At 39.1% G+C, this 21,142-nt stretch overlaps 1 protein-coding gene across 6 annotated transcripts in view; it reads left to right on the top strand.

Annotated features, from left to right (window-relative positions):
- Positions 1-21,142, top strand: part of sik2b (salt-inducible kinase 2b) — a 135,245-nt gene that overhangs the window by 38,264 nt on the left and 75,839 nt on the right. For all 6 annotated transcript variants that reach the window (XR_009827444.1, XM_062060181.1, XM_062060179.1 and 3 more), the window contains exon 3: positions 14,532-14,595. Coding sequence is in view for 5 of the 6 variants with exons in the window: in XM_062060181.1 (XP_061916165.1) it covers positions 14,532-14,595 (64 nt within the window). In the remaining variant the exon portion in view is untranslated. The remainder of the gene's footprint in view (positions 1-14,531; positions 14,596-21,142) is intronic.

Below are 21,142 nucleotides of genomic sequence, written 5' to 3'. Positions count from 1 at the left end.
TCCCAGGAGACTTATGGATCTCAGTGCCTCTCCTAGAAAACTCCCAGGGCAATTATAATCCTATTTTCACTCTAATTACTAAATTAAGGGCGTGCCCTAAATGCACTGCAGTAATTGTCCTCTATAGCATTTACAAACAGCGTGCCAGCCCGGCCATATGTTGTATGTAGCTTTTACTTGCACACGTAGGAGACAGCAAAGCATACTTACTCATCAGCCACACAGTTTACACTGACGGTAGCCGTATAAAACAACTTTAACACTGTTACGTTACAAATATACGCCACACTGTGAACCCACACCAAAAAAGAATGAAAAACACATTTCTGGAGAACATCCGCACCGTAACACAACATAAACACAACACAACCAATACCCAGAATCCCATGCAGCCCTAACTCTTCCGGTCTAGATTATACACCCCCGCTACCACCAAACCCCCCCACACATCACCCCTCCCCCCCTCCGTGCGTCGGTTGAGCGGAAGAGTTAGGGCTGCATTGGATTCTGGGTATTTGTTGTGTTGTTTTTATGTTGTGTTACAGTGCAGATGTTCTCCAGAAATGTGTTTGTCATTCTTTTTTGGTGTGGGTTCAAAGTGTGGCGCTTATTTGTAACGTAACAGTGTTAAAGTTTTTTTTTACGGGTACCGTCAGTGTAAGCTGTGTGGCTGTTGAACTAGTACGCCTTGCTGTCACTTACGTGAGCAAACTCAAGCTGCATTCTACATGTGGTCGAGCAGGTACACTGTTTGGGCAGGCTGTAGAGGGCGCCAAAAGCAGTGCCATCACGCCCTGATATTCGGGAGTCTCCCGGAAATAATGAGGGGGTTGGCAAGTATGACGCTATCAAGCGCCATTCATTCAAAACTCGCGGGTCGCATTAACATCAAATATCCATATTAAGGTGTGTGCCGGTGCCTGTGTCTGAGACCCCTGGTTAACATAGCACAAAACAATTTAAGCTTTGTATGCGGTGTTTTTCATTTTAAATTTAAACATTTTTTTTGTGGCTCCCATTATTTTCTTTAATTTGTGAAACTTGCCAAAATGGCTCTTTGAGTGGTAAAGGTTGCCGACCCCTGGTCTAATTGATCTTTTTTGTAACACGGTTAACGAATGTAGCGCACATTTGCAGTTATTTCCCCATATTTCTGCACAATAACTCAGATATGGTAACACTCTTAGGGCGCCACATAACAAAACCGACTACTCAGAACAGAAATGCAGCACCATTGAAGCATTTTGTTATTTCAGTGAACATAGAAGGCACAAAAGTTGATGAGAGGCACACAAAGAGAACTTACATATTGTTTTTGGACATTGTAATGAGTTTAGCAGGTTGGTGAGGAGTTCACTGATGAAACCATGATGTTGGATAAAGCACTAGCTTAGTACAAAAACTTGCAATGCCATTGTATGGATGTATAATGTTTAACCTCAACCTATAACATGCTCTTTATTAAAACCAGAAACTAAAGTTCTCATCCCAAGAATGAAATGATTAGTTCTAGCTCCAACAACAATACGGATGCCGTTCAGTCGCCATTGTTTCTAGTAAACAAAAGTTGTGGTTGTGCACTTAGGAGAGCACAGCCCTCTAGCTTATTGGAAGATGATTGCCAGTCTTGTGTCAGACCCTCCGGAAGAGCTACAAACGAATCAAGACGCTGTCAGAGGGGTACACAATCTGTGTCGCAAGGGCAAATTTTAGCTTTAACACAACACAAAGCTCACCTGTTTGGCACAGTAAAATTCTCCAAAAATGTTGGCAGCTTTAGCGAAATTACATAAGCATCTGTGTCCCGTTAGTTTGTTTAGACAAAGCAGACAAGTGTTTATTATCATTATCATTACATAACCATGTGGCACTCGTCCAGCGTTTAGTGCCTTTTTTTTTTATGTGTCATTTTTTCCAAAAGGGCCTATCCATCCAATCATTCCGGGTCATTCAGCGATTTCCTTTCCAGTTTCTAACTCCTCTTGGCCTTGTGGCCAAGTGGGACGTCTGAGCCCTTGAAGAGAGAGACACACACTCCTTTCCCCATTCTTGACAAATTCAGTTTATTTTCTGCATTTAATATGAAGGATCTAAGGATGGAACTGGAGCTGAAACGATTCCTGGAGTAACTCGAGCAATTGGATTACAAAATATATTCGAGGAATATTTGCTGCCTCAAGGCGTCGTTAAGTTTTTTTAAATTTTTAATTCATTAATTTTTTTACGGCATTTTGCCTTGTTTAGTAGTCAAAGCTCACGTTTCGCACAAACTGTTTAGGTATTGCACAGCGTGTTTACGTCAGATCATACACCCCCTGCACTGCACAACCACCGCTCCTTTTAAATACGCTTGAGTTTAGTAAACTTTTTCGCTGACATAACTTGCAATGGCAGACGCCGCAGAAAGCAGTGGACAAGAGCCATAGCAAAGCGAGGGAATTAAGAAGCGAGAAAAGTTGTCTAAGGTGTGGGAACACTTCACACTAAAATCAAAGAAAAACGCAGTAGTATGCAAACATTGCAAAGTGGAGCTGGCCTACCACAATAGCACAAGTTCAATGCTGCAGCATCTGTCGAGAAAGCATCCGTTTGAGGGACGTCCAGAGGTGAGGTAAGTCATCTATTATCAAGTGTAAACGCAAAAGTTGCTAGTAAAATAAATGTTATTCATTATGATAACCAGGATGTGTTCTCTCACTCCCGCAAAGTCATTAAATTTCGCCAAAAGGTGTTGAAAACTATCAACGCTATCCGAGCTGTCGTGTTCAATTAGTAACCACGCAAAAGTAGTCGTGCAAAGTTATTCAGGTTATTCAAGTCATGCAACCACATGCTACTTGGATAGCTTGCACTTGCACCCACTATAGTCTCTATAGCATAGGCGCCGATCTACATTTCTGCCAGTGGGTGCTCGGACGGGCGGTAAATCTGACGCTGCTTTTCTGAATATGCGTGGTTTTTGCTTGGTGGTGACTCACCAATTTTAGCACATTTCAAATGCAGTATTAAAGGCACTACCTAATCCACTTTTTATGTTTGATATAATTTAACTTTCTTAGGGAATATTAATTTTGAACTAATTTTATATATATGTGTTTTCATCTCAAACATGTTATGATGGCAAAATGAACTTTGATTACTATTTTGCATGCAAAGAATGCAATGAACTGTATTGCATTCTTAATATGTAAAACTGTTGTCATTATTAAGTGGTTTGTCTTTTTATATTGTTTATTTATTGTTGGCAGGTTGAAAACAGCTCAGCGGATTTGTGTGGAGAAACCACCATTTAAACAGCGTCGTACAATAATCATCAAAAACGCACGAGAGACAAGAACTTTGTTTATGCGGTCACACCACACAGCACATAAGGCTGTGAGCGCACCTGTTTTTATTAGCACATACAAATTGGCACAATCAACCACGGACGCATTTCAGCTGTGCGTGTCAGCCTTCAACAATGAAAACAGTCGTTTAGGAAATAAAAGACAATTAGGCCAAACGCAAAAATTGAGGGCACATCTTAACATGTATATACATCCATCCATCCATCCATTTTCTACCGCTTATTCCCTTATTAAACCTTAATTAAGCAAAAATATTACTCCGCCCCGGCTGCACCCCATAATAATATAAATCCATTTAATAAAGTCAAAATACAAATAAGGCAACAAGAGAAGTCTCCCACACTTCTCTTTTGTAAAGTAAATTTGTACAGCCGTTATGGGCATCTAAGTCAACGATATGATTTGCCTGAGAAGCTGGACAGGACACAAAAAAAATAAACAAAAATATGATGTATTCGATTGATCGATCGGGATATTCGATAGAATACTCGATTTTTAAAATATTCGATAGCTGCAGCTCTAGATGGAACAATTATAAAAGTGCCATCACTTGATTAAATGGGATACTTCGATTTTATATATAAATCCTGTTTCCATATGAGTTGGGAAATTGTGTTAGATGTAAATATAAACTGAGTACAATGATTTGCAAATCCTTTTCAACCCATATTCAATTGAATGCACTACAAAGACAAGATATTTAATGTTCAAACTCATAAACTTAATTTTTTTTTTGCAAATAATAATTAACTTTGAATTTCATGGCTGCAACACGTGCCAAAGTAGTTGGGAAAAGGCATGTTCACCACTGTGTTACATGGCCTTTCCTTTTAACAACACTCAGTAAACATTTGGGAACTGAGGAGACACATTTTTGAAGCTTCTCAGGTGGAATTCTTTCCCATTCTTGCTTGATGTACAGCTTAAGTTGTTCAACAGTCCGGGGGTCTCCGTTGTGGTATTGTAGGCTTCATAATGCGCCACACATTTTCAATGGGAGACAGGTCTGGACTACAGGCAGGCCAGTCTAGTACCCGCACTCGTTTACTATGAAGCCACGTTGATGTAACACGTGGCTTGGCATTGTTTTTCTGAAATAAGCAGGGGCGTCCATGGTAACGTTGCTTGGATGGCAACATATGTTGCTCCAAAACCTGTATGTACCGTTCAGCATTAATGGCGCCTTCACAGATGTGTAAGTTACCCATGTCTTGGGCACTAATACACCCCCATACCATCACAGATGCTGGCTTTTCAACTTTACGCCTATAACAATCCGGATGGTTCTTTTCCTCTTTGGTCCGGAGGACACGACGTCCACAGTTTCCAAAAACAATTTGAAATGTGGACTCGTCAGACCACAGAACACTTTTCCACTTTGTATAAGTCCATCTTAGATGAGCTCAGGCCCAGCGAAGCCGACGGCGTTTCTGGGTGTTGTTGATAAACGGTTTTCGCCTTGCATAGGAGAGTTTTAACTTGCACTTACAGATGTAGCGACCAACTGTAGTTACTGACAGTGGGTTTCTGAAGTGTTCCTGAGCCCCTGTGGTGATATCCTTTACACACTGATGTCGCTTGTTGATGCAGTACAGCCTGAGAGATCGAAGGTCCCGGGCTTAGCTGCTTACGTGCAGTGATTTCTCCAGATTCTCTGAACCCTTTGATGATATTACGGACCGTAGATGGTGAAATCCCTAAATTCCTTGCAATAGTTGGTTGAGAAAGGTTTTTCTTAAACTATTCAACAATTTGCTCACGCATTTGTTGACAAAGTGGTGACCCTCGCCCCATCCTTGTTTGTGAATGACTGAGCATTTCATGGAATCTACTTTTATACCCAATCATGGCACCCACCTGTTCCCAATTTGCCTGTTCACCTGTGGGATGTTCCAAATAAGTGTTTGATGAGCATTCCTCAACTTTATCAGTATTTATTGCCACCTTTCCCAACTTCTTTGTCACGTGTTGCTGGCATCAAATTCTAAAGTTAATGATTATTTGCACAAAAAAAAAAGTTTATCAGTTTGAACATCAAATATGTTGTCTTTGTAGCATATTCAACTGAATATGGGTTGACAATGATTTGCAAATCATTGTATTCCGTTTATATTTACATCTAACACAATTTCCCAACTCATATGGAAACGGGGTTTGTGTATATATATATATATATATATATATATATATATATATATATATATATATATATATATATATATATATATATATATATATATATATATATATATATATATATATATATATATATATATATATATCTGTTCTGAATATTAGTTTAATGAGTGTAACTATTTAAAAAAATACAAGCTTTAAATATGCGGACATAGTTCCTGCACGGCCGCTTCAATAGAGCGCACATGAGAGTGGTGTAATGTGGGTGCGGGGATTTTTCATCAAAGGGCATAGGGTAAAAATCGGTTAATTAGATTGAAAAAAAGCTTTGATCAATGTTATGTTGCTTTGATTAATTGTTCAATGAGAGTAACTAATAAAAATCGAAAGTCCGGACAAAATGGCATGCATAGAACTTTAAATACGTGGACATAGTTTCCACACTGCAGTGTGATCTGTGTGGCAGCGAACAGCGGAATTTTTTCATTAAAATTAAAAAATATATATATTAATGCACACATGTTAAAACTGCAATTTCCATGTTGATGAAGGTTAAGGCAAGCAGAAATGTTTTTGTTTGTTCCAACTATTTTCCACAAAATCCACATTGAGGTTATAAAATGTGCAGTGCTCCTCAAATATTTTCTGTTGCGCCCCCCGAGGATGGTAAATATTTCACGCCCCCACACTCTCCATCGTGACTATAAATAGTATAATTTGTCTATAAAATTATTATAACTACACGTCTGCATCACATTGTAAGCTTATTAACATAAAAGGAAACAACACACCAGTCTTTCCTCGTCTCCCACCGTGGTTACAGTGAAGCCAAGTGCTACATACATATTCTGGTACGGAAAGAAAGCATGTTACCCGAGGTCACACGCGCCCCCCCTCGGATCACACCGTGCCCCCACCCCACTATTTGAGAAGGACTGGATTAATGGAACAAACCAACCAATAGATTACTCGATTACTAAAATAACTGATAGGTGCAGCCATAGAAGAATTAGAATCACGAGAGTGGACAGTAGGGCTGCAACTAACGACTATTTTCATAGTCGACTAGTCATCGACTATCTTAAAGATCAGTCGACTTTCCGATTTATAAAGCGTACACATATTCGGTGGCCATCAACTTTCAAATTCAGCTCGAGATATATAGGCATGTGCTTACTAACGACAAAGATGACTAATTTGTTTATAAATATTTATTTATACTGTAACTGTCCTGCTTATTAGGCTGTTACAACAATTTTAATATCTGTTAAACTTTTGTCTCATTAGGCTGTTAGAACAATTTTAATAACTGTTAAACTTTTGTCAATTTAAAAGTAGGTGCAAAATAAAAGTATATTTTTTAATATAAAAAAAAAAGGAAACTTAAAATAGCAGCAATAACAACAAACAATAAAACAGTAGAACTAACATGCTCAAATATAAATGTTGTTATGTGTTTAAAAAGCTGCAAACTGGCATATTATTGATTAACTACTGACTGTGATGCTCGGGTCGCATGACAGCGATAAGTGGCGCGTTCCCAAGATGCATTGTATCACTGATTAATTCTTAACATTTTAGCTTCCTAATAGATTGTATGTTTGATTTTATGTTGCCGGCGCATTGGTGCCTAATGTTTAGTGTTTAGTATGCGCACGTGTACGATTGACGTTTGTTATTAGGCCTTTCTTCATTGTATTGCAAATTGACGCTGCTTTATAAATGTACTTAAATTGATTTAGACAAAGTTTAGCTGACTGACTGGAGGATGCGATCTCAACTCAGTAAGATTGTTAACCTGTACCTTGCTAGCTTCCTAACAAGTGTAAAACAAAGTTGTGTGAAAAATATACTCAACTATCATTTTAGCCAAATGTCCAATATTCTTTTGCTTTAAATGCTCCCGTATCACAGATAAGTGTCATAAAACAAGATCTGCTTGGCAAAATGAGCAAGGTTTTCATATTTTAACAAGAATATGAGGATTTTTTTCCCCAAACTTTACATATTTTCACCCGCGATGTTGATGCGAGTGTCGGTGCTGACTGGCATTACGCGGGAAAAACATGAGTGATGATGTCATGACTACATTTGTTGACAATGTCGACGAATTGTTGCACCCTAGTGAACAGGGGTGTTTAATGTCAAAACTGTATCCAAGGTAGGGCTGGGCGATATGGCCTTTTATTAATATCTCAATATTTTTAGGCCATGTCACGATACACGACATATATCTCGATATTTTGCCTTAGCCTTGAATGAACACTTGATGCATATAATCACACCAGTATGATGATTCTATGTGTCTACATTAAATCATTCTTGTTCATACTGCATTAATATATGCTAATTTTAAACTTTCATGCAGAGAGGGAAATCACAACTAAGTCAATTGACCAAAACTGTATTTATTAAACAGTTATTAAGCAGTGGCACAAACATTCATGTCATTTCCAAAACAGAAAGTGCAAGATTGTCAGAGACATTTTAAAACAAGCTATGAGTGCAGTTTGGTGCATGATGTCACTAAGATGACATATCAAAACAACACAAAATTAAAGTGCAATTTTTATACAGAACGCCACTACAATAGTTTAAAACAAATGAAGTGCACTTTTGTGCATGATTTCACACAAGCTATTTCAATAACTGTCAAATAAAAATGAGCTGCATAATAGGAAATCAAATAGTGTATGTCCTTCGCTATGTGGTAGGTTCCTGCGGACGTTATCTCCTTCTGTTGTTGACTATTTTTTTCATACAGTGTTGATCTGGAAATGGTTGCTTGGGCTTTTTGTTGGTGTGGCACCGAACGGAGATGTTGACTTGCGGAGTTTCAAACACTCTTCATTCACTAGCGGGTGACTTTTCAAATGATGCTACAAATTAGCAGTAATGCTACTTTTTGTAGCAACGCTTTTGTCTGTTCAACATCTTTCCGCTTGAAGCCAAACCACCGCCAGACGATGGACGCCGTGCTGTTTTTCTTGGGAATTAATTATTCTTCCTTCATTTGTTACCAGAATCGCATCTTTCTCTCGTATTACCACTCGCACCGCACTGCTAGCACCACAGCTAACTTTACCCATGCCGCTACCTCTCTGCCCGGCGAGAGCGTATGACTTGCACGTGTGAACAGTATGTGACGTATGTAAGAAGGTGCGCTTGTTTTATGTCTCTGTGAGAAGGAGAGACAACAAAGAGTGAGAAGAGCCTGTAGTGTAATGCCCGCAGCAAAAAGCAACTGCGTGAGAACGTATACTCGAATATCATGATATAGTCATTTCCTATATCGCACAGAGACAAACCCGCGATGTATCGAGTATATTCGATATATCGCCCGGCCCTAATCCAAGGTGTGAATATTTTTTGAGAACTCTATGTATTCAGCACTACCCTAATTTCTTTGGCATGTAATTTACCAAACCTGCACTGATGACACAACTGGTAGAGCTGGTGGACGTCCGACACCTTACACAGCTCCACTTTCCTTCCATTCAAGGATGCCCCACAGGTGCTCAATTAGGTTGCACCATCACCTTCCTCGGCGAGGCATTATAATTTTGGAGATGTGTTTGGGCATGTTTTCATGTTGGAAAACTGCCATGCAGCCCAGTTTCCCAAGGGAGGGCATAATGCTTAAAGTATCTAGAGTCACAGTACATGTTTCCTTGAATGAACCCTATCTCTCCGGTCAGCAATCATGCAGCCCAGGCCCCAGACCATATTACACCATTACCACCATGTTTGACTTTATGCAAGACATAATCGTCTTGCTCCGTACTTGCGTTATTTACACAAAAACATTGAATCATTTTGCATCAAGGACGAACAATCAACTTAAGATTGTCTGCTTTACATGGTTTACAAAACACACACGTTATCTCTGGAAAGGGCAGGACAAGATTAATTGCATATTATGATGATTTTTATGTGTTTGGCATGCCTAAGACAAGTTTTGGTTCATACTTCACTGTTGGAGAAGGACCACATAAAGTGCCTTCATGCAAAGCGACGCATCCCAATTAATAGTCTGGAATTTTGACAATGAATCCTCCGCTTGTACCGCCACATATGACGTGACACATTATGGCCCAGGGTTATTTTCCCACATAGCGTGTCGTCACAACAATGAGTCTGTTTTCTGCGGGGGACACAGCTTATATCCAACAGTGACAGCTATCAGGACACTCAATGTCACCACTGTTAATACATATATAGTATGTTGCCTTTATAGTCACTGGGTGTGCATGAACACTTTTAATGTTCTACAGCAACAGCAGGCTCACATGCATCTAAATACTGAATGGGACCCCCTGTATCTAAACTTGTTTTGAAAGTATTAAAACCATCATTTCATCTAAATAATTACAGACGTGGCCCGTAGTCGCTGTCATTTAGGCATTTATTGGCATCAATTCTACAAATCAAAGGCTACTTTCACACTCCAATTCTGATTTTTTTGTCAGGTCCAATCTTTTAATGTAGCAGTTGAAATTACAAAAAAATGAGATTTCTAGTGTGAATGCAACCTGACCTGTATGCGGGCACAATGTTGTGACGTCTCACGTACTGCAGTGTTTTCAACTCTAGTCGGTCTCAGTTCTGGCGCATTAGTGGCAAATATCAAGGATTTTGTGCAGTCAAAAGTCAACATTTTTTCGACCAAATTTTTGCGCTACAAGATTAAGAAGGAAGAGGACAAGTATTCTGGCTCTGGCAATTTTGCGAAATATTTTGCTTCAATGTCTGCTTGAAGAGCGTGTCTGTTGGCGAGCAGTCAGAGACAGGAGTGGTGGAATTTTCACGTGCGTTCCTAAATTATATTATTTTCACCTATTTTCTGCTTTGTTGTCAACTATTTATTTTGTAACCATCTATTTTGGGGAATAATTATGACGCTTTTCGCTTTTTGGTAACGTTCTGGTCGGATGAATGCGCCCTGAGCGCTGAAGCGTTCACATTGAGGACTCATCGCATATATATCCGATTTATATCCACATACGAAAGAGGCCTGAGTCGGATATGAACAATTCTGACTTGCACTGTTCACATTGACACGAAAAATTTGATACAGGTGGCATGTGAGAAAAAAAATCGTAATTGACCTGGAGTGTGAACGAGGCTAAAATTACTTGAAAAGGTAGCCTCAGATGCAGACGGCTACAAAACTATTGGCTACCGGTAATTGGAATAGTCCTCATATGATATAATGTACAATTGTAGTTTCATATAACACGCATAAATCCAAACAAAAAAATTATAAAACTGTGCCGTTCTCTTTTCCAACAAACATTTCCTGGCTCTGTGTTTTAGTCAATGTAACAGATGGAAAATTGATCATCAACAAATAAGCGTGGGATTTCTTGTGTGAATGTCTGGCTCAGTGTGTCTGATTCACCCTCCTTCCCCATCCTTTCTCTCAATGCACCCCCCCCCCCCCCCACTCTCTGCATTTAATTCCGTTTGATCTCCTGAATGTTTCTGCTTCTAAATCGGGTCTCCTCCTCCCACACAGCGCCGCATTGAACGAGCACAGCAATAGTTTTTTTAAAGTCCCATTCAAATATCTCGCCATCCGCCTCCATCCCCTTGCATCGATGTCATATTTAGAGGCTGTTCTGTCCGTGCATGTATTGTTGGGTTACTGTATACTGTATATGTGTTTGCATCACAGGGGTTTGTCTATACAAGGGTGTGAAACTTTCTTTTATTGAGGGCCACATCGCAATTATGACTGTGCTCAGAGGGCTGCTTTGAGCAGTGACTCTATGTGAATACAAACCTATAATAGCCTTGTTACACAATTTTCATTGGCCACTGTTACTATTACTTTTTTACAAACAGACTGACGGATAACTGGCTTTGAAATCGTAAGTCAAGGTGACTAGCAGATATTTACCTATTTATTTTTGATAACCAAAAAAAATGTAAACGTGTGGAACATCTTGTTGTTTTATTAGATTATGTTGAAGTGTAGAACAAATGCAATTACATGCAGTACATTTTCCTGTCAAAATGTAAAGATCAAGTGCATTTTGCGTTGCACGGTTGGGAGAGTGTCCGTGTCAGCAACCTGAACGTTCCTGGTTCGATCCCCACCTTCTACCAACCTAGTCACATCCGTTGTGTCCTTGAGCAAGACACTTCACCCTTGCTCCTGATGGGTCGTGGTTAGGGCCTTGCATGGCAGCTCCTGCCATTAGTGTGTGAATGTGTGTGTGAATGGGTGAATGTGGAAATAGTGTCAAAGCGCTTTGAGTACCTTGAAGGTAGAAAAACGCTATACAAGTATAACCCATTTACCATTTAGTTAGAAAATGCTTATTATTTCCAGCCTTTCGCAGGCCACATAAATGATGTGGTGTGGCGGATCACATAAAATGACGTGGCGTGCTCTGGCCCCAAGTTTCACACCTGTGGTTTATGAGATGCATGTCATGTCTCCAGACTGTGTTTTTCCATTAACAGGCATGTGAAGTTTCAGTGGAAACGTAAATATCCGCATTTTTAAACATTATTTTTTGCGTCCAAATATCACTTACGTTTTTTTTTTTTTTTTTTTTTTAAATCAATACATTTCAATCAATCAATCAATCAATGTTTATTTATATAGCCCTAAATCACAAGTGTCTCAAAGGGCTGTACAAGCCACAACGACATCCTCGGTACAGAGCCCACATACGGGCAAGGAAAAACTCACCCCAGTGGGACGTCGGTGAATGACTATGAGAAACCTTGGAGAGGACCGCATATGTGGGTAACCCCCCCCCTCTAGGGGAGACCGAAAGCAACGGATGTCGAGTGGGTCTGACATAACATTGTGAAAGTCCAGTCCACAGTGGATCCAACACATCAGCGGGAGTCCAGTCCACAGCGGGGCCAACAGGAAACCATCCCGAGCGGAGACGGGTCAGCAGCGCAGAGATGTCCCCAACCGATGCACAGGCTAGTGGTCCACCCGGGGTCCCGGCTCTGGACAGCCAGCACTTCATCCATGGCCACCGGACCTATGCAACTCCCCCTCGCAAGGGACAGGGGAGAAGAGGAGAGAAGAAAAGAAACGGCAGATCAACTGGTCTAAAAAAGGGGGGGTCTATTTAAAGGCTAGATTATACAAATGAGTTTTAAGATGGGACTTAAATGCTTCTACTGAGGTAGCATCTCTAACTGTTACCGGGAGGGCATTCCAGAGTACTGGAGCCCGAATAGAAAACGCTCTATAGCCCGCAGACTTTTTTTTGGCTCTGGGAATCACTAATAAGCCGGAGTTCTTTGAACGCAGATTTCTTGTCGGGACATATGGTACAGTACAATCGGCGAGATAGGCTGGAGCTAAACCGTGTAATATTTTATACGTAAGTAGTAAAACCTTAAAGTCGCATCTTAAGTGCACAGGAAGCCAGTGCAAGTGAGCCAGTATAGGCGTAATATGATCAAACTTTCTTGTTTTTGTCAAAAGCCTTGCAGCCGCATTTTGTACCAACTGTAATCTTTTAATGCTAGACATAGGGAGGCCCGAAAATAATACGTTACAGTAATCGAGACGAGACGTAACGAACGCATGAATAATGATCTCAGCGTCGCTAGTGGACAAGATGGAACGAATTTTAGCGATATTACGGAGATGAAAGAAGGCCGTTTTAGTAACACTCTTAATGTGTGACTCAAACGAGAGAGTTGGGTCGAAGATAATACCCAGATTCTTTACCGAGTCTCCTTGTTTAATTGTTTGGTTGTCAAATGTTAAGGTGGTATTATTAAATAGATGTTGGTGTCTAGCAGGACCGATAATCAGCATTTCCGTTTTCTTAGCGTTGAGTTGCAAAAAGTTAGCGGACATCCATTGTTTAATTTCATTAAGACACGCCTCCAGCTGACTACAGTCCGGCGTGTTGGTCAGCTTTAGGGGCATGTAGAGTTGAGTGTCATCAGCATAACAGTGAAAGCTAACACCGTACTTGCGTATGATGTCACCCAGCGGCAGCATGTAAATACTAAAGAGTGCAGGGCCAAGAACCGAACCCTGGGGAACTCCGCACGTTACCTTGACATAGTCCGAGGTCTCATTGTTATGGGAGACGCACTGCATCCTGTCAGTAAGATAAGAGTTAAACCAAGACAAGGCTAAGTCTGACATACCAATACGTGTTTTGATACGCTCTAATAAAATATTATGATCGACGGTATCGAAAGCGGCGCTAAGATCAAGAAGCAGCAACATAGATGACGCATCAGAATCCATCGTTAGCAATAGATCATTAGTCATTTTTGCGAGGGCTGTCTCCGTAGAGTGATTTGCCCTGAAACCGGATTGTTCAACGCTCACCTCAGCCGCCGATACTTGATGTTTCTTTTGCCTAAACGACGCATTGAGTTGCAGGACGGAGGGACAATCTCAGCAGCACCGAAACAAGCTCGCTAGTTAGTGATCCGTCTAGCTAGCCAACCTCTGTTTGCTCTCCGAGCCACAACATAGACGGTTGTCCACTATGCTGCTCATCATATCTGGATGATTACAATCTTAACACTGTTTGGCCGAACTAGTTATAATACTAGAGTATTTATTAGTAACCAGCAAGAAGGTATATTTTTTATGAGACCGATTTTAAACAGAGGTCACAACACCGGGGGCGTGGCTACAGGATAGTGTTGCTATATGGGAAACGTTTTCTGAGTTGTTTGCATGCAATTTATAAAATTTTACATTACATATAATATACTAACATAATGATGTTAGTATATTATCTACTAAAAAAAAACTAAAAATACACGGGACATACATGGGACATAAAAGTGTCAACAATCTCATCTACCAAAAGATGTTGGTCAATGAGCATAAATCTTAAGGTGAAATATTGTGTAAAAATGCACCCAATTGCAGGAAATGTAGTCTTGATTTTTATCAAAATATTATTTTGGGGTTTGCATGGCATCACCTCGTGCTGATCGAAATGTTCCACTTTTTTTTCTTCTCAATTTTCCTTTTTTTCCTCAAAGGGTGCTCACACCCATGCAATAAACATGCCCGCCTTCTGCCCCTTTCAGGTGATGGAGACAAAGAACATGCTTTACCTGGTCACGGAATATGCCAAGAATGGGGAGATCTTCGGTGAGTGATCCTTTCATAATGCATTGTCAGCACAACCTTTGTGTCCCGCCCATCTGCGCCCTTATCTCCACTACATTCCTCGCCTGTTGTGTCATTGCTACTTCTTCCACAAACACGGAAGTATCAAAGTTTTAGTGTGGTTGCTATCTCAGAGGTCATATGATAAAAATATAAGACCTAGCGGGCACTTGTCATGTGCTGCTTTTGCGAAATATGCTGACAGCATTTATTGCCACATAATAAGTACATTTGGTGGCATGTGAAGGCTGCTTCAAAAGAGAAAAAAGAGATTTATTGCTATATGGTGGTGTAGGATCACCTGTTGTCCACAATTTTCTGCACATCATTCAGGCCGTTTTTATTCATTGCACCAGGGATGCCCTTTAGGTCGATCGTGAGCTACCGGTCGACCGCGGAGGGTGTGTCAATCGATCGCCAGCCAGGCATTAAAAAAATAGACCTAAAAATTAGCGATCATCAATCTTCACTATGATGTCACTTTCGTCACTTGATTGACATTCACGGCACCCGAGGATCTTGTGAGATGATGCTGGCTGTTGCAAGCTCAGTATTAAGAAAAAAACGACCGGCAGGAAGGTGAGAAACACTTTTTACTTCAACAGACTCTCACACCGGACATGCTGATAAAAGCCTGAAGACCGACCGCACAGCTCTTGTCTTCACAATAAAAGTGCTGCTCCATCCTGCTTGCGCTAACAAATTAAGAGTTTCAGAAAGATCGCGCACACAAGCTAGCAAGCTACGGAGTTTGCTTTCAATGTATTTCTTGTGAAGGATGCGAGTATGGAAACTGAACAAATAAGATGTCAAAAACCAACTACTTTCATGTGGTATTGGACAGAAAGGAGGACTTTATTTTCTCCTCCACAATGTAAATTCGAAAATGTGGAAATTATCAGCACTACTGTGAATCCTGTCTGATTGCAATCAATGCAAGTCATCAGAATAAGGTAACACTTACCGTAATTTCCGGACTATAAGCCGCACCTGACTATAAGCCGCACCAGCTAAATTTAGGGGAAAATACAGATTGCTCCATATATAAGCCGCACCCGACTATAAGCCGCAGGGTTTTGATGTGTAATTACCATAGTATATAGGAGTTCTTGCTACCACGGAGGGGATTGTCGGGACAGAGATGACTGTTTGGGAACGCAAAGCGTCCCATTTATTAACTATAAATCTTTCAATCATTCAATCAAACTTTCACATCTTTGACATGGCGAACAGCATTCGTGCAGAGTACAAATAATACAACGGTGCAAAGTAATACAAAGTGCTCGCCTGTACGTTATCAAAATAACCAGTCTACCGGTATATGAAAAGTCAGTCTTTAATCATTGTGTCATCGTCTTCCTCCTGTGTACTAAAACCACCGAAATCCTCTTCGTCGGTGTCGGAGAAGAACAGGCCGTAAATAAGCCGCACCGTTGTATAAGCCGCAGGGACCAGAACGAGGGGAAAAAGTAGCGGCTTATAGTCCGGAAATTACGGTATATTCTTGTCTTCATGAGAAACAGGAATCTATAGGTGTTAAACATGCTTGTATTTTTATTAAACACCTTTAACATGTTAACAAAAAACATCTGTTTCATAAATAAGTAAATAGAAAAAAAAAAAAGAACAAAAAAAAAAATATATATATATATATATATTTATTTATTTATTTATATATATTTATTTATTTATTTATTTATTTATATATATATATATATATATATATATATATATATATATATATATATATATATATATATATATTTATATATATTAGGCGTGTAACGGTACACAAAAATTTCGGTTCGGTATGTACCTCAGTTTAGAGGTCACGGTTCGGTTAATTTTCGGTACAGTAAGAAAACAACAAAATGTACATTTTTTGGTTATTTATTTACCAAATTTGTAAACAATGGCTTTATCCTTTTAACATTGGGAACACTATAATAATTCTGCCCACGTTAATCAACATTAAACTGCCTCAAGATGTTGCTCAGATTAAATAAAATGACAAAACTTTTCTTGTACAAATAAAAAGTGCAACATTTAACAGTTTCAAGTCAACTCATCATGCTTAATTTATTACAGCATTTGGGAAGCCTGTAGTTGATTTTTATCACACACACACACACACACACGCACACACACACGCACACGCACGCACACACACAATACGCACTGCTGATTGGCTGTTACCGCTCTGAATACGCACTGCTGATTGGCTGTTACCGCTATGGTTGTAACCAATCAGATGGTTGTGTGGGTGGGACAATGCTGGGTGCTGTTTAGGAGACAGAGGCAGAAAGCAGAGCGGCTTGTTAAGGCTTTAGCTTCATATGTTCGTGTGGAAACTCGTTCGGTACACTTCCGATCCGAACCGAACCGGAACCCCCGTACCGAAACGGTTCAGTACAAATACACGTACATTTACTGCCATTAAAAGCTCACAAGTTTAGCACAACTTCAAAAGTAACACAGGACCAAGACTAAAGGTCACTTTTCCTTAAAGCGGGTCATTTTGGGGTTTAATCATCACTGCTGCAATCTATTATGTGCAGTTTAGAACAAATTAGACTTTTTAATATGATGACAATTATTTAAGTGTAGTGAGGAGAACCAAACTATACCATCTGTTGGGAATCATTTATAATTTTCACTGTAAAATCCTACATTACAATTGGCCAGCCAAGGCTTACAGAACTAGTTTGACCTAAATAGAAAAATAGCAGGAAAAAGCAACTTTTAGGCCAAATATAAAAAAAGAACAAACAAAAAAAACCTACTCAAACTCAACACTGTACACCCACCCACAACAATAGGGCTGCCAAGTGTGAAGTGGAATCTATCAATGGTTCAGTCGAGACGAGTGGAGAAAATAAAACACCCACCCACACATAGATACATTTTTTCCCTTCATAGTTTTTCTGAATCGCACACACATACTGTACAAACACACGTACACGCACACACACACATACACACACACACACACACACACACACACACACACACACACACACACACACACACACACACACACACGCACACACAGTCTTATCGAATGAATATCTGTGAACAAATTCGTTTTTTTCAGTTTTGCCACATGCAACTAAAGTTGTGATGTAATCATAATGTGGTTAGAGTAAACTCACCATTCTAGGATTAGTTTTTCTAGGGTTTTCAGCATAATGCAAAGAACACATAGAGCCACCACATCTAAAAAGATATTTGACTTGGTTTATGCACTGTATGATTTTTACACACCCAACAAACTGGACATTATTTTAGTGGCATAATTTTTTTGTTGTTGTTTTAAGGTAGATATTTGCATCCAACACTGCTGGACAGCTGGAAGTAGAATATATATATATATTCAGCTTCTGAAAATTTAGACTTTCTCAGACAATCAAATATTTAAATAAAAAATGCGGCGTGTATAAATTATGCTACTTATCTGATATGGATGATCTGTAAGTGTATCATGATCCTAATAGATTATTATAGCCTCACAGTCTGTGCATGTTTGCACTTCTGTCTTATTCCAGACACATTTGACTTGAGTTTACTCAACCGTCTGCGTTCAACGTAATGGCCGTGTGTGTCTTTGAGACCAGTGTTCCTTCCACTTGTGATGTTGACTCAGCAACTGCCACTCTTGCTCATGTGACCCATAGAGACACACGGACAACAGAAAAAATAACCAAAAACAGATTGAGACATAGATGTGCACAGAAAGACAGACTGATCCATATCACGGCGCCACACATGTTGCAGCAGCAACCACCTTCCTTTCAGCCCGGTTCACTGGGTATTTAAAATAACCAGTGATGAGTGGTAACCTCACAAAGCAGAATCTGTATATTTCCTCCTGTATCATCCCAGGGTTTTATAAAACCATTGTGTCCTGAATCCTCTCTGACCCGCGTGCCCTGATTGCACAATGGAATATTGTTATGCAAGAGCTAGTGTATATGTCATCATCGACCGCCTCTTTGACTTAGACGGGCAGATAAGGACTGCTTGGAAGATGCTCTATTACATTGTTGTCCTCCTTTGCAGTGGAACCTTAAAAGGGTCATATATTTTTTTCTTTCTGTGGTCAACATAACATTTTTGCATTTGCATAGATTATGTTTTACAGACCATCTTCAAGCTGCTTTCTGACCGTCTCTCATTTTGTCGTTTTTAGCACTTTCATATTTGTGATCACAGCCACAGGAGAGTTACCTGGCATCTTTGAACTGATTTTGGTCCAGTGAGAGACACAAAACGTGTGCTGAAATCGCCAAGAAAGCACGCGACTTGAGAAAGCAGGGAAAAATTCAGGGAACTTGTAGCGGCAACTGTAAAATCTACATCAAGCTCAATGGAGGTCCGGAAGCAAGAGTCCTTGTTGTCCATGACATAAAGGACCTGGACAAATATTAAAGTTGACACTGCTTCCATAATGCAGTCTGACGGAAAACCAACACTTAAATTCATGTCATTTGATATTGATAATATATTAGAATGCATAACCATAAAACAGAAAATATGGCAGGAAAAAAGCTCAAACATATTCATCAGTTGTATATATAGCTCACCTAAGTCAAGTATTGAAACAGTTGAAGACTGGATCAATGCAAGTTCTATGGACACTGGTCAAAAAATAATTTTCTTGTATGGTGACTTCAATATTGACTTATTGAACCCTAATTAGCAAATGTTTATCAAATGTACAGCATCAGTTTATATCCTAAAATCACAAAGCCAAGCAGAATCACAGGACACTGTGCCACACTTATTGATACTATTTTCACCAATAATTTTGATAATAACACTATGACAAAAATACCTTTCGAAGACTATGCACAGAGAAAGGTATGATTGCCTTCGAATTTTGATAATAACACTACAAGTGGTCTACTTATAGCCAACATTAGTGATTATCTGCCAGCTTTTGCAATATATGATGGAAACTACAAGAGGAATATGGATGACAAAAATACCTTTTGAAGACTATGCACAGAGAAAGGTATGATTGCCTTTGAAAATTAACTAGAAAAGCAAAATTGGGACAATGTACACAAGGAAAATGATGTTGATAAAACATATGGTACATTTTTAAACACATGTATAATACTTTATGACAAACATTGTCCATGAAAACAACCCAGTAGAAAGCAGAGAAAAAACAATCACAAAAGGATTAAAAATATTGTAATAAGAAGAATACATTATACAAAACATTTATAACACAAAGAACTACAGAGGCAGAAAATAAACACAAGTATAAAAACAAGCTAACTAACATACTACGAACATGTAGAAAATTATATTACAGTCAATTATTAGACCAGAACAAAAACAATACAAGAGCAACATGGGCCATCCTCAATAGCATTAATAAAAATGGCACTAAGAGGGATTACCCCCGATGCTTCTCAGACGGAAACGTAAATATTAAAGTAGTTGAAAGCTTCAATAATTATTTTGCAAATATTGGACCAAAATTGGAAGAAAAAATTCCAGACCCAGTTTCAACTGAGGACTACAATGACACCATAGATGGAAATCCCAACTCAATGTTCCTCACGAAAGAGGAAACAGAAATAGTAAAAATCGTGGATAAAATGCAAATCCAAGACATCAATCGATTGTAATAGAATTGATATGGAAACAATAAAAAAGGGTATTGAAGAGATCTCAGGTCCATTAATGTATATTAGTAACCTACCATTTCAAACAGGCAAATTCCCAAACAAAATGAATTGTTTGGGAATTCATTACCTTTAAAATAGCTAAAGTTGTACCAATTTATAAGACTGGAGACAAACACCAATTTACAAACCATAGACATGTTTCTTTACTTCCACAATTTTCTAAAATCATTGAAAAACTGTTCAATAACAGATTGGAGAGTTTCATGAATACATATAGAATACTCGCTGAAGACCAATATGGATACAGAGCTAATATTTCAACTTTGATGGCTTTAATCAAAATAACAGAGGAAATGATCAATACAATAGATGGTAAACAGTGTGCAGCAGCAGTGTTTATGGATGTAACTTAAAGCATTTGACACAATCACAATATTTTTATTACAAAATTAGAACGGTACGGAATCAGAGGGTAAGTCTTAAACTGGATTAGAAGCTACTTAACCAACAGGAAACAATATGTCAATCTAGGCCAGGGGTGGGCAATTAATTTTCACCGGGGGCCGCATAAGCAACCCGAGCACTGCTGGAGGGCCACACGACAATATTTCAATTAAATTTTGCTCAATATTATTTTTGATATACCATAAGATAAATAATAATGATGATAATAATTAATAATAATAATAATAATAATAATTTCATTTAACCTAACTTAACTTTATACAAAAGCAGATTGCTTTTTAAGGTCACTTTATCCTGCATTATCCAACATTTTTCCCCATCAGATTTGGACAACCATCTGTTGTTAAAAATAGTTTTTAATCATATCTATTCTATATTGTTTTTTATATTGGTTTTATATGTAATTGTTTTTTTCTTTTTAT

This window comes from Entelurus aequoreus, linkage group LG10 (genome assembly GCF_033978785.1).
Source record: "Entelurus aequoreus isolate RoL-2023_Sb linkage group LG10, RoL_Eaeq_v1.1, whole genome shotgun sequence".
Lineage (NCBI taxonomy): Eukaryota > Metazoa > Chordata > Actinopteri > Syngnathiformes > Syngnathidae > Entelurus > Entelurus aequoreus.
This window is presented reverse-complemented; position numbering and strand designations above follow the sequence as displayed.